Source organism: Macaca nemestrina, chromosome 20 (assembly GCF_043159975.1).
Source record: "Macaca nemestrina isolate mMacNem1 chromosome 20, mMacNem.hap1, whole genome shotgun sequence".
NCBI lineage: Eukaryota > Metazoa > Chordata > Mammalia > Primates > Cercopithecidae > Macaca > Macaca nemestrina.
Genome location: NC_092144.1, coordinates 59456100 through 59469618, shown reverse-complemented (window position 1 = coordinate 59469618; position 13519 = coordinate 59456100). Strand labels below are relative to the sequence as shown.

The 13519-nt window shown below is 41.4% G+C and overlaps 1 protein-coding gene across 13 annotated transcripts in view; it reads left to right on the top strand.

The window, feature by feature from the left end:
• The window catches only part of LOC105497214 (solute carrier family 6 member 16), a 40030-nt gene that overhangs the window by 14624 nt on the left and 11887 nt on the right, over positions 1–13519 (top strand). Inside the window, exons 1-2 of one of the 13 annotated variants that reach the window (XM_071087430.1) lie at positions 576–743; positions 1532–1615. The exons of 8 other annotated variants lie outside the window; for them this stretch is intronic. Coding sequence is in view for 1 of the 5 variants with exons in the window: in XM_024797716.2 (XP_024653484.2) it covers positions 9729–9738 (10 nt within the window). In the remaining 4 variants the exon portion in view is untranslated. Of the gene's footprint in view, positions 1–575; positions 744–1152; positions 1178–1531; positions 1616–1868; positions 1894–9717; positions 9739–13519 lie in introns of those variants that run through there. 4 more of the 13 variants (XM_011768158.3, XM_011768162.3, XM_011768159.3 and 1 more) reach the window with 4 other exon arrangements.

The following is a 13519-nucleotide window of genomic DNA, read 5'->3' as shown; positions in this document are numbered from 1 at the left end:
ATAAACATACAACCCATATAAATATAACTCATAAATTATTGGAGTCCTTAATAATTCTTAAGAGACCAGAAAGTATGAGAACGGATGACCTAAGTAAATCTTTGAGTTTTTAATTCTTGTCTGCAACCTAGTAGGCTTCTGAGCCCTCTTAAGGCAACGTCCCTCTCTGCCTTGTTGGACGCATATTTAAGGTTTGTTTTCTAGTAGGCGATCCTTAAGTAAGTGTGAAAGGTTTGAAGGCTAGAAGGAATGAATGAGACGATTCTCCCACTTCATCACCTCTTCTTCCTTACGTGGAAGTGGAAGCAAAGCGCATGCGTCAGAGAAGAGACTTGTCTTAGAACCCTGCCTGAAGCGTGGCGTCGTGGGTGTCTGTGATGGGATGGGATGGGATGGGGTATGGGGTGTGGGGTGTGGTGCGGCGCGTGAGCAGTCAGAGGATGTGCGCACGTGCGTGCGTGCAGGGAGAGACCAGGGAGTTGGGGAAGGTGGAGTGGCGAAAGCATTCACTATGGTACTGGGGAGAGACTGAGGCGGCGGCGGCGGCGGCGGCGGCGGCGCATGCGCAGAGAATCCGCGGGAAAGGCCGCGCGCCAGGCAGATCGAAGGGTGTTGCCCGAACCGATCCGTCGACGCCTGAAGGGGCCTGAAGAGGTTGCTAGGCTTCTCAGCTGGGGCTTCTTCACCCTCATTTTTGTCTGACTGGCTGGACTGAAGAACCTGGCAGAAGCCTCGGGGCTCGGGTGAGGGTCACTTGGCCCAGGGAGCCCTGAAACGTTCCCAGATCTGGGGTGTGTGGGGCTGGGCGCCATCTTCCAGGCCCGGGCTCACTGGGCTCCCCTGACGGGTGACAGCTGGCTAGGAGCCTCCTGGTTGCTCTGGGCTCTGTGGAGCTGAGGAATCAAAGGGGTCCCTCCTTTACCCCCCACGTAGGACACAAGACACTGTCTTCGGCTTTCCTCACTCATCCAGTCTGAGTTTGAGCCAATTCCTTCACAGGATTCGGCCATCAGTCCCTGCCTTTGGGGAAAGCCATCAGTGTCAACTGCCCGGGTGGCGGAAACCCGGGTCCAGCCCCTTCGCTGGTCTGTTAGGGAAGTTATTTTCTGCTTTTTGAAGAAATGGGACACCAGCTCCCTATTTTCCTTTTTTGGAGGTTACAGTTCCAGGGAAGGAGGTAATGTGAGGGGAATGGGCATTTCTGGGGGATCCTGAGCACTCCCCACAGGGCATGAGCTCAGGAGTTGCTTGGGATGACGGTGCAGGGACGCCATGGAGGGTTGCACCCATATGAGAGGAGGAGTCCGCCTGGGGCTCAAGGGATTTTATGGGTGTTGGAAGTGGCCAGTTGGCCAAAACTCAGTTCTCTCACTTCCGTAAAGCTTGTTTTTAAGGACAACTATTCTAGAATGTGTTTAAGATACATGAATCTATTATTTTTTATTTATTTTTTTGAGATGGAGTCTCACTCTGTCACCCAGGTTGGAGTGCAGTGGTGTGATCTCGGCTCACTGCAACCTCTGCCTCCCAGGTTCAAGCGATTCTCCTGCCTCAGCCTCCCGAGTAGCTGGGACTATAGGCACACACCAGGCTGATCTCGAACTCCTGACCACAGGTGATCCACCCTCTCCAGCCTCCCAAAGTGCTGAGATTACAGGCGTGAACCCCGCGCCCAGCCTATTATTATTATTTTTGTGAGACAGGGTCTCTCTCTGTCTCCCAGGCTGGAGTCCAATGGCACGATCACTGCTCACTACAGCCTCAAACTTCTGGATTCAAGCAATCGTTCCACTTCAGCCTTTCAAAGAGCTGGGATTACAGGCTGAGCCACTACAGGCCTGGTTTTCACTTATTTTGGGTGTATACCCAGAAGTGGAATTGCTGGATCATATGGTAATTCTATTTTTAAGTTTTTGAGGAACCACCATAGTGTTTTCCATGGTGGTTGCACCATTTTACATTCTGACCAGCAAGGCATAAGGATTCCAATTTCTCCACATCCTGACCAACAGTTCTTATTTTCTGCCTTTTTATGTTAGCCATCCTAATGGATGTGAGGTGTTATCTCATTGTAGTTTTCATTTGCATTTCCTTAATGATTAGTGACATCAAACATCTTTTCATGTGCTTTTTGGAGACTGGTATGTTTTCCTTGGAGAAATGTCTATTTAAGTCTTTTGCCCATTTTTGAATTGTGTTGTTTGTTTCTTTGTTGTTGAGTTTTAGGAGTTCTCTATATATTCTGAATATTAATCTCTTATTAGACATATGATTTGCAAATATTTCCTCTCATTCTATGGGTTGTCTTTTCACCCCTTTGATAGTGTCTCTTGATGCACAAATTGAAGTCCTGTTTGTCTGTTTCTTCTTTTGTTGCTTTTGCCTTTGGTGCCATATCCAATAATTCATTGCAGATCCACTATCATGAAGCTTTTGTCATATGTTTTCTTCTAAGAATTTTCTAATTTTAAGTGTTACATTTAGGTCTTTGGTTTATTTTGCGTATTTGTATGTGGTATCAGGTAAGAGTCCATCTTTACTCTTTTGCATGTACATCATCCAGTTTTCCCAGCATCATTTGTTGAAAAGACTGTCCTTTACTCACTGAGTGGTCTTGGCACCCTTGTAAAAAGTCACTTTTCCATATATTGTTTCTGCGCCCTCTATTCTGTTCCCTTAGTCTGTATCTTTATGCGGGTAACACACTATTTTGATTACTATAGCTTTGTAGTATTTTTTGAAATCAGGAAATGTGAGTACACCAGCATTTTTCTTCTTTTTCAAGATTATTTTGGCTAGTCAGGGTCCCTTGAGATTTCATGTTAGTTTTAGGACGTGTTTTTCTATTTCTGCAAAAAATAAATAAATAATAATTTTAAAAAATTAAAAAGCTACTAAATCTGTAGATTGCTTTGGGTAACACTGACATCTTAACAGGGTTAAGTCTTCCAGCCCGTGAACATGGGATATTTTTCCATTTATTTATGTCTCCTTTAATCTTTTTCAGCAATGCTTTGTAGTTTTCTTTGTACATGTCTTTCACTTTCTTGGTTTTTTTTTTTGTTTTTTTTTTTTTTTTGAGATGGAGTTTCGCTCTTATTGCCCAGGTTGGTGTGCAATGGCACAATCTTGACTCACTGTAACCTCTGCCTCCCAGGTTCAAGCAATTCTCCTGCCTTAGCCTCCTGGGTAGCTGGGATTACAGGTGTGTGCCACCATGCCCGAGTAACTCGGTAATGGAGTCGGGGTTTCTCCATGTTGTTCAGACTGGTCTCGAACTCCTGACCTCAGGAGTTCAGGTCAGGGACGCCTTGGCCTCCCAAAGTGCTGGGATTACTGGTGTGAGCCACCGTGCCTGGCCAAGTTAATTCTTTTTTTTTTTTTTTTTTTGAGGCGGAGTCTCGCTCTGTCGCCCAGGCTGGAGTGCTGTGGCCGTATCTCAGCTCACTGCAAGCTCCGCCTCCCGGGTTCCCGCCATTCTCCTGCCTCAGCCTCCCGAGTAGCTGGGACTACAGGCGCCCGCCACCTCGCCCGGCTAGTTTTTGTATTTTTTAGTAGAGACGGGGTTTCACCGTGTTAGCCAGGATGGTCTCGATCTCCTGACCTCGTGATCCGCCCGTCTCGGCCTCCCAAAGTGCTGGGATTACAGGCTTGAGCCACCGCGCCCGGCCTATTCTTAAGTATTTTATTCTTTCTGATGCTATTACAAATTGAATTGTTTTCATAATTTTATTTTCAGATTGTTCATTGTTAGTGTATAAAAATGCAACTGAGTTTTGATTGTTGACTTTGTATCCTGCTACTTTGCTGAATTCATTTATTAGCTCAAAAAATTTTTGGTGAAATTTTTAGGATTTTCTACGTATAAGATCATATCATCTTTCTAATTTGGTTTTCTTTTATTTATTTATATTTTTGCCTAATTTCTTTGGCTAGCACTTCCAGTACTATGTTGAATAAAAGTGGCAAAAGTAGGCATTCTACGCTTGTTTCTAATCTTAGAGGGAAAGCTTTCAGTCTTTCATCATTAAGTATGACATTTGCTGTGAATTTTTCGTATACGGCTGTTATGTTGGGATATTTTCCTTTTTTTTTTTTTTCTTGAGACATGGTCTCATTCTGTCACCCAAGCTGGAGTGTAATGGTGTTGTCATGGCTCACTGTAGCTTTGACCTCCTGGGCTGAAGTGATTCTCCCACCTCAGCCTCTTGAGTAGCTAAAAAAATTTTTTTATAGAAGTGAGGTCTCATTATGTTGCCTGGGCTGTTTTTTTTGTTTGTTTATTTTTGTTTGTTTTTGTTTGTTTGTTTTTTGAGATGGAGTCTTGCTCTGTCACCCAGGCTGGAGTGTAGTGGTATGATCTTTGCTCACTGCAACCTCTGCCTCCAGGGTTCAAGTGATTCTCCAGCCTTAGCCTCCCAAGTAACTGGGACTACAGGTGCATGCCACCACATCTGGCTAATTTTTGTATTTTTAGTAGAGATTGGGTTTCACCATGTTGGCCAGGCTGCTCTTGAACTCCTGACCTCAGGTGATCCACCTGTCTTGGCCTCCCAAAGTGCTGGGATTACAGATGTGAGCCACTGCACCTGGCCCCAGGCTGGTCTTGAACTGTGGATTCAACTGGTCATCAGGCCTCCCAAAGTGGGGATTACAGGAATGAGTCACCATGCCCAGCTGTATTTTCCTTTAACTCCTAGATTGTTGAGTTTTTTTTTTTAATCATGAAAGGGTATTGAGTTTTGTCAAATGTTTTTTCTGCGTTAATTGAGATGATCATGTTTTTCTTTCATTCTGTTAATGTGGTGTATTATATTGATTGATTTTTGTATGCAGAACCATCCTTGCATTCCAGGAATAAATCCCACTTGGCATGGGGTATAATCCTTTTAATATGCTGCTGAATTAGATTTGGTAGTATTTTGTTGAGGATTTTTGCATCAAAGTTCATAATGAATATTGGTCTGTAGTGTTCTTTTCTTGTAGTGTCTTTGTATGGCTCTGGTATTAGCGCAATGTTGGCCTCATAGGATGAATGAGGAAGTGTTCCCTCTCCAATTTTTTGGAAAAGTTTGAGAAGGATTGATATTAATTCATTAAAGGATTAGTAGAATTCACCCATGAAGCTATCAGGTCCAGAGCTTTTCTTTGTTGAGATATTTTTGATTGCCAATTAAATCGCCTTACTAGTTATAGATCTATTCAGATTTTCTGTTTCTTTGTGATTTAGTCTTAGTAGATTTTGTATTTGTAGGAATTTGTCCATTTAATCTAGGTTATCCAGTTTATTGGAGTACAGTTGTTCATAGGTTCATAGTACTCTCTTATAATCCTTCCTATTTCTGTAGAATTGGTAATAATGTCCCCATTTTCATTTCTGATTTTAATAATTTGAGTCTTCTCTTTTTTTCTTAGTACATCTAGTTAAATGTTCGTCAATTTTGTTGATATTTTTAAAGAACCAACTTTTGAATTCTCTATTGTTTTTCTATTCTCTATTCATCTCTGCTTTGGATTTAGTTTGCTTTTCTAGTTTCTTAAGTTTTAGAGTTAGGTTATTGATTCAAGATCTTTTTTTTTTTTTTTTTTTTTTTGAGAGGGAGTCTTGCTCCGTTGCCCAGGCTGGAGTGCAGTGGTGTGATCTTGGCTCACTGCAACCTCCGCCTCCTGGGTTGGGTTCAAGTGATTCTCGTGTGTCAGCCTCCTGAGTAGCTGGGATTACAGGTACCCACCACCACGCCCAGCTAATTTTTGTATTTTAGTAGAGATGGGGTTTCAGTATGTAGGTCAAGCTAGTCTTGAACTCCTGACCTCAGGTGATCCACCCGCCTCAGCCTCCCAAAGTGCTGGGATTACAGGCATGAGCCACTGCGTCCAGCCTCTTTTTCATTTTTTAATGTAACCATTGATAGTTATAAATTTCCCCCTTAGCATTGCTTTTGTTGCTTCCCATAAATTTTAGTATGTGTGTTTTTGCTTTCATTTATCTGTATTTTCTTTTTTTTTTTTTTTTTTTTTTTTTGAGACGGAGCCTCGCTCTGCCGCCCAGGCTGGAGTGCAGTGGCCGGATCTCAGCTCACTGCAAGCTCCGCCTCCCGGGTTCACGCCATTCTCCTGCCTCAGCCTCCCGAGCAGCTGGGACTACAGGTGCCCGCCACCACGCCCGGCTAGTTTTTTGTATTTTTAAAGTAGAGACGGGGTTTCACCGTGTCAGCCAGGATGGTCTCAATCTCCTGACCTCGTGATCCGCCCGTCTCGGCCTCCCAAAGTGCTGGGATTACAGGCTTGAGCCACCGCGCCCGGCCTTATCTGTGTTTTCTAATTCACCTTGTATTTTCTTCTTTGATCCATTTGTTGTTTAAGAGTGTGTTTAATTTCCACAAATTTGTAAAAGTTTCAGTTTTACTTGTTTTTTTCTTTTATTTTTTTGAGACGGAGTCTCGCTCTGTCACCCAGGCTGGAGTGCAGTGGCCGAATCTCAGCTCACTGCAAGCTCCACCTCCTGGGTTTACACCATTCTCCTGCCTCAGCCTCCTGAGTAGCTGCGACTGCAAGCGCCCGCCACCTCGCCCTCGGCTAGTTTTTTGTATTTTTTAGTAGAGACGGAGTTTCATCATGTTAGCCAGGATGGTCTCGATCTCCTGACCTCATGATCCGCCCGTCTCGGTCTCCCAAAGTGCTGGGATTACAGGCCTGAGCCACTGTGCCTGGCCTCAGTTTTACTTTTGTTATTCATTTCTAACTTCATCCTATTGTGGCTAGAGAAGCTATTTTGTATGATATTTATCTTTCTAATTCTGCTGAGAAAAAAAAAGGAAATTTGTGGCCCACAAATTTGTGGTCTATCCTGGAAAATGTCCCATGTGCACTTGAGAAGAATGTGTATGCTGCTGCTGTTGGGTAGAGTGTTCTGAATGTATCTGTTAGATCTAGTTGGTTTATTGTGTTAAGTCTATTTCCTTGCTTATCTTCTGTCTGCTGGTTCTATCCATTGTTCATAGTGGGATATTAAAGTCTCCAATTATTGTAGAACTGTCTTTTTATCCTTTCAATTATGTGAGTCTTTTCTTCATATATATACACACATATATATACACATATATACACACATATATACATATATACATATACACACATATATATACATATATACATATATATATGAAGGAATTAGGAGTAAAGAAGAAGAGTTGGTCAACATACAGCAGGTTCATCTCATTGTACAAATGTAAGTTTCTCAAGCTTCAGTTCTTTGGGCATCTGGCTTGTTGGAAAATTGGTCCGGTTTCATTTTCATATCCTTCCTTTATTTTGGACCTCCAGTTACACATTTTATGCCATTTGATATTGTCCCACAGTCACTAATGCTCTGGTAATTGCTTTCAGTCTTTTTTTTTTCTTTGTGCTTCATTTTGGATTGTTTCTATTGCTATATCTTCAAGTTCACTGATTTATTAAAATCTGCCAGTAATCTTCAGTGAAATTTTCATTTCAGGTGTTGTATCATCTCTAGAAGTTCTATTTGATTTTTAAAATATATCATGGCCAGTCATGGAGTCTTGTGCCTGTAATCCCAGCACTTTGGGAGGCCATGGCAGGCAGATCACATGAGGTCAGGAGTTCGAGAGCAGCCTGGCCAACATGGCAAAACCCTGTCTCTACTAAAAATTAAAAAAAAAAAAAAAAATTAGCCAGGTGTGGTGGTGCACACCTGTAATTCCAGCTACTTGGAAGGCTGAGGCAGGAGAATTGCTTGAAATGTGGAGGCAGAAGTTGCAGTGAGCTGAGATCAGTGTAGGCAACAGAGTGAGACTCCATCTCAAAAAAGAAAATATCTATCTGTCTAGCTAGCTAGCTATCTGATATTTCCTCATTCTGTTCATGCTTTCCTTTTAAGTCCTTGACCATACTGAGCATATTTGTAAGAGCTATTTTAGTGTTACGATGTGTTAATTCCGTTAGTCAATCATTTCTGTTTTTCTTTTCTATTTATGGGTGACTTTTCCTGCTTCTTTGCATGTCTAGTAATTTTTGACTAGATGATTGACATGAATTTTTTGTTGTTCAGTGCTAGGTTTGTCTGTATTATCTTAAGGAATGTTGGCCTTTGTTGTGACATGCAGTTACTTGAAGATCAGTTTCGGCTCTTTAAGAGTTGCTTTTAAGACTTTTTTTTTTTCCTTCCCCAGGTCTAAAGTAGTCCTACTACTAGAACTAGAGCTAGTTTATGCCACCTTGAATGTTCCAAGTATTCAGTAAAGTCTCTCCATACTGGCTGGTGGAAACTTAAGTAATTCTTCTTGTTCTTCAAGTTCTAGGAATTGTTTTACCTATAGTTCCTCAGCAATTTTCTTTCCTTGGAATTTACTCTTTGCCTGTTCTTATGAAGTTTCATAAGAATACATGTGCAGGTTGATATTTAGCTAATGGCTCAAAGTATTTTATCCAGATTCCTAGAGCTTTTTCTCTGTGGCTCCCTTCTGTTGAGTACTTAGCCCAGATAATTCTAGTCACCTAAGCCTTCCTGAACTGATTTTTGCCTCAAGTACTGAGACTGCCAGGCTCTGTTTGTATTCTTCCTCCTGTGCCAAAGTTTGGAAATCAGTAGCAGAAAAACAGGGCAATGATGCAATTAGTTACCTTGTTTTTTGGCCTTTTTTTTTAGAGATTGCAATGCTGTACTGCCTTTGTTTAATATGTGAAAATAGTTGTTTCAATTATTTGTACAGTTTTGTAGTGTTTTTGTGGAGGTAAGTCCAGACACTGTTTTGCTTTCATGGTCAAAAGTGGAAATTTCTTCTCCCCACTTTTATCTGGATCCTGTATATCCTTCATCTCTGTTTTCTTAAAATTATTTTTAATTAATTTAATTTTATTATTATTATTATTTTGGAGATAGGATCTTACTCTGTTGCCCAAGCTGTAGTGCAGTGGTACGATCTTGGTTCACTGCAACCTCCCTCTCCTGGAGTCGAGTGATTATCTCACCTCAGCCTTCTGAGTAGCTGGGGCTACAGGCGTGTCCCACCATGCCTGGCTAATTTTTGTATTTTTTGGTAGAGATGGGGTTTCACCATGTTGGCCAGGCTTGTCTTGAACTCCTGACCTCAAGTGATCCTCCCACCTCAGCTTCTCAAAGTGCTGGGATTACGGGCATGAACCACTGCACCTGGCCTATTTTATTTTATTTTTTTTAGGGAATGGGGTCCCACTCTGTTGCTCAGGCTGGAGTGCAGTGGTATGATCATAGCCCACTGCAACCTTAAACTCCTGGGCTCAAGCAGTCCTCTCCACTTAGCCTCCCAAATAGCTGGGACCACAGGCATGTGCCACTATGCCTGGCTAATTTTAATTTTAATTTTTTTTTTTTTTTTGGTAGAGATAGGTTTTCACTGCATTGTCAAGGCTTATCTTGAACTCCTGGCCTGAAGTGATCCTCCTGCCTTGGCCCCCCAAAGTACTAGGATTACAGGCATGAGCCCGTGTCTGGCCTATCCTTCGTCATTCTTGTTCTCGTATTGCTCAATTTAGCTTTACTCACAGGAATTTCTCCTCATTGTGGCTTGTGGGTTGGAAAAGATCCCTGGTTGGTTAATTTTAAGAGTTCATAGAATCTAGCCTGCCCTGGTCCCTTCAGTTTCTATTGTAGACTCCATGCACTCAACTGTTATTGATTAGGCAAGGCATCTTCTAGTTTTAGCTGCTGTTTGTTCTCTAATAGGCTTTCCATGATTTCTGGTGAGTACCTGTTGATTATTTTGAGAGGTCTGTTTCCCTGCACCTCACCCCCAGGTCTGTCAGATGTTGTCTTGCTTCCTTTGTTTCCTTCCACACAGATGCTGATTCTTCACAGGTCTGTGGCTCTTGTGGTTTATTCTCATAGACTTGTATTTTGGGGTTTATCTTGGTATCATAAATATTATCCATGGATTTTGGGCTTGCAATCTAGTAGAACTACTTGTTTTCATGTGGGTATTTGGGAAGATTTTAAAACGATGTTGCTGTTATTGCCATTACCTCCCCAGGATTTTACTCTATATTTAAAAAAGAATTTATAAGTGGCATTAAAAATTTGTTTTCTAATTATGTATTGCAAGCATAGACATATAATTAATTTTCATTTATTGCCATTTGCATACAACAATCTTGCTAAATTATTTTATTAATTTAAATAATTTATCTGTAGTATTTTGGATCTTCCACAGATATATCATCTGTGAATAGTGAGTTTTGTTTAATCTTTGTCTTTTGTTCCCCTTGCTTTACTGTGCTATCTAAAATATTTAATGCAATGGGAAGGAAGTGCTGATAGCTGTTTTCATTGATTGTTCTTGATTTCAAAAGTAAAGCTTTCCTCATTTCACTATTAAGTATGTAGCTATGTTTAAGCATACGTTCACTATTAAGTATGATCATTTTTGTTTTTTGAGAGACATCATTTATCAGGGAAATTATTCCTGGTTTGCTGAAAGTTTTTCTCTTTAAATCATTATTGTATGTTGCACTTCATGAAATGTTTTTCCTCTATTTCTTGAGATGATAATATTTTTCTTCTTTATTATTATATCAGTGTGGCTAATTATATTGATTTTCTTTAGTGGAATGCTTTGAATCATTTCTACTAAGAGTTTTTTGCTTTGTAGTTACCATGAAGCTTACATAAAACATCTCCTGCCTCAGCCTCCCAAAGGGCTAGGATTACAGGCATGAGCCACCATGACCAGCCCCAAAGGCTGGATTTTTGTACCTAATTTTTTCTTCAGCCTTTTCTCCCCTGCATGGTTTCCTGCTTCTCTCTTAATCTTATGGAAGCATCGTTTGTCTCAGGGAGACGCCCGTCAACCCACTGCATTTCTCTTTGGAGTGGCCCACCTGTTGTTGCATTCTCTGGCATATAGCTTCTGGAAGCCATTGGTTCACTGGAGCAGAAGGTCTTTGGCAAGTGATTGTTTTTATTTCCCACAAGTTGCTGGGAAAGTATTTACTTCCTGAAACATTGAACCACTTTGCCAGGAAAAAGAGATGTGAACTGACTCCTCAGTGATTACAGTTTGGTCCTGTTTCTTGTTTATGTAGAAGTTTCTCTGTTTTTGACATGAGGATGGAACCTATTTTTCAGAAATGATGCAGATATCCCCATATTTGTAATATTTTAAAATCATTTGTGTTTTTTGTTGTTGGGTAGGGGGAGATTGTGGGTAAGTTTGGAGATCGGTGTTCATGTGACTATCTTTCTTAGAAGAAACTTCCTTTTCTTTTGATAGTGAATTGTAGGAGTGGCAGGTGCTTGGAAGTTTAAAAAATTTAAAAAATTTTTGACATAATTTCAGACTTACAACACTTCCATCTTTCCTTGTCTTCATTGACTGTGACATTTTTACTGAGTACAGGCCAGCTATTTTACAGAACGTACTTCAATTTAGATTTGTTTTCTGATGTTTCCTCACGATTGGAGTTTTGTTACACGTTTTTGGCAGGAATCCCACAGAAACGGTGTTGTGCTCTTAATGCGTTGTATCAGGCGTTATATGATATCAGTTGACTATTATTGGTTAAGGTAGTGTGTAACACTCTAAAGATACTATTTTCTTGTTTTTTTGGGGGGGATATCTTGTGGGGAGATACAGTAATACTGTGCAATTATCCTGTCCCCATCAAATTTTCATCATCTTGTGTTAGCAACCATTGATGATTCTTGCTTGAATCAGTTATTACTCTGGTAGTTTCCAGACAATGATTTGTTAAAAAGACATCTTTATTGAGGTATGATTGACATGTAAAAAACTGTACATATTTAATGTGTCCAACTCGATTAGTTTGTGATAAGCAATTACCTTCTAATTCATCGTTCCTTGTACATGTATTAGTTTGTATTCTACTGTAAGGAAGAGGTTTTCCTTTTCCTGAGTTGTTTCCCTGTGGATTCATAGATTGTTTTAGTCTGTTGGTTCTCATCTGTTACTATTATTTATTTTGATGTTCTTATTTGTCCAGATTTGGCTGATGAGGGCTTCTTCAATTGGATTTCTTTGTCCGTGATGATCTTTTTACTTTCACTTATCAATACATATTTTTTCTTGATTATGATTATTGTTAATATTATTTTTTGAGATGGAGTCTTGCTCTGTCGCCCAGGCTGGAGTGCAGTGGTGCCATCTCGGCTCACTGCAAACTCCACCTCCCCGGTTCATGCCATTCTTCTGCCTCAGCCTCCCAAGTAGCTGGGACTACAGGCGCCCACCACCGTGCCTGGCTAATTTTTTGTATTTTTAGTAGAGACGGGGTTTCACCGTGTTAGCCAGGATGGTCTCGATCTCCTGACCTCGTGATCCACCCGCCTCGGCTTACTGAAGTGCTGGGATTACAGGCGTGAGCCACCACACCCGGCCGATTATTATTATTTTTTTGAGACGGAGTCTTACTCTGTCACCCAGGCTGGAGTACACTGGTACGATCTTGGCTCACTGCAACCTCTGCCTCCCGGTTCAAGTGATTCTCCTAAGTCAGCCTCCCTAGTATCTGGGATTACAGGTGCCTGCCACCATGTCTGGCTATTTTGTTTTTGTATTTTTAGTAGAGATAGGGTTTCACCATGTTGGCCAGGTTGGTCTCAAACTCCTGACTTCAAGCGATCCACCTGCCTTGGCCTCCCAAAGTGCTGGGATTACAGGCGTGAATCACCACGTCTGGCCATATTTTTCTTGATTATTAAAGTAATACAGGTGAGTGGGGAATGGTGGCTTGTGCCTGTAATGCCACCTACTCTGGAGGCTGAGGCAGGAGACTCACTTGAGCACAGGAGTTCGAGGCCAGTCTGAGCAACATAGTGAGACTCCCATCTTGAAAAAAACTTTTAAAAATTAGCTAAGTATGGTGGCACATGCCTATAGTTCTAAGTACTTTGGAGGATAAGGTGAGAGGATCCTTTGAACCCAGGAGTTCAAGGCTGCAGTGAACTATGGATCATGCCACTGCATTCCAGCCTGGGTGACAGAGTGAGAACCTGTGTCTGAAAAAAAAGTAATACAAGATTTTAAAAAATGTAATGTAAAATCAGGGATAAGGATATAAACATACTTGTAGCCATCATCACTTTTTTTTTTTTTTTTTGAGACAGGGTTGCCCAGGCTGGAGTGCAGTGGCGCGATCTCAGCTCATTGCAACCTCTGCCTCCTGTGTTCAAACAATCCTCTGGCCTCAGCCTCCTGAGTAGCTTGGATTACAGGCGTGAGCCACTGCGCCCGGCCTGATCATCTTCTCTATATTGATGTATTTCCTTTCAACCTTTCATTGCATTTTTAAATGTAGTAGAGATAGAACTAAAGATAGAAATTTGTATCTTAGTTTTATATTTTTAACCTGTAATTGAATTATAAGCATTTTCTTGAGTAACAAAGAGCTCTTTGGAAGCTGTGTCTCAGAAGCAATTATCCATGTCACCCAAATGTGCCAGTGCTGCCTTGAGGCCCACCTACTGCCTCTGCTTTTGGAAAGCATGCTCCTTCCCCCACTGAAAGAA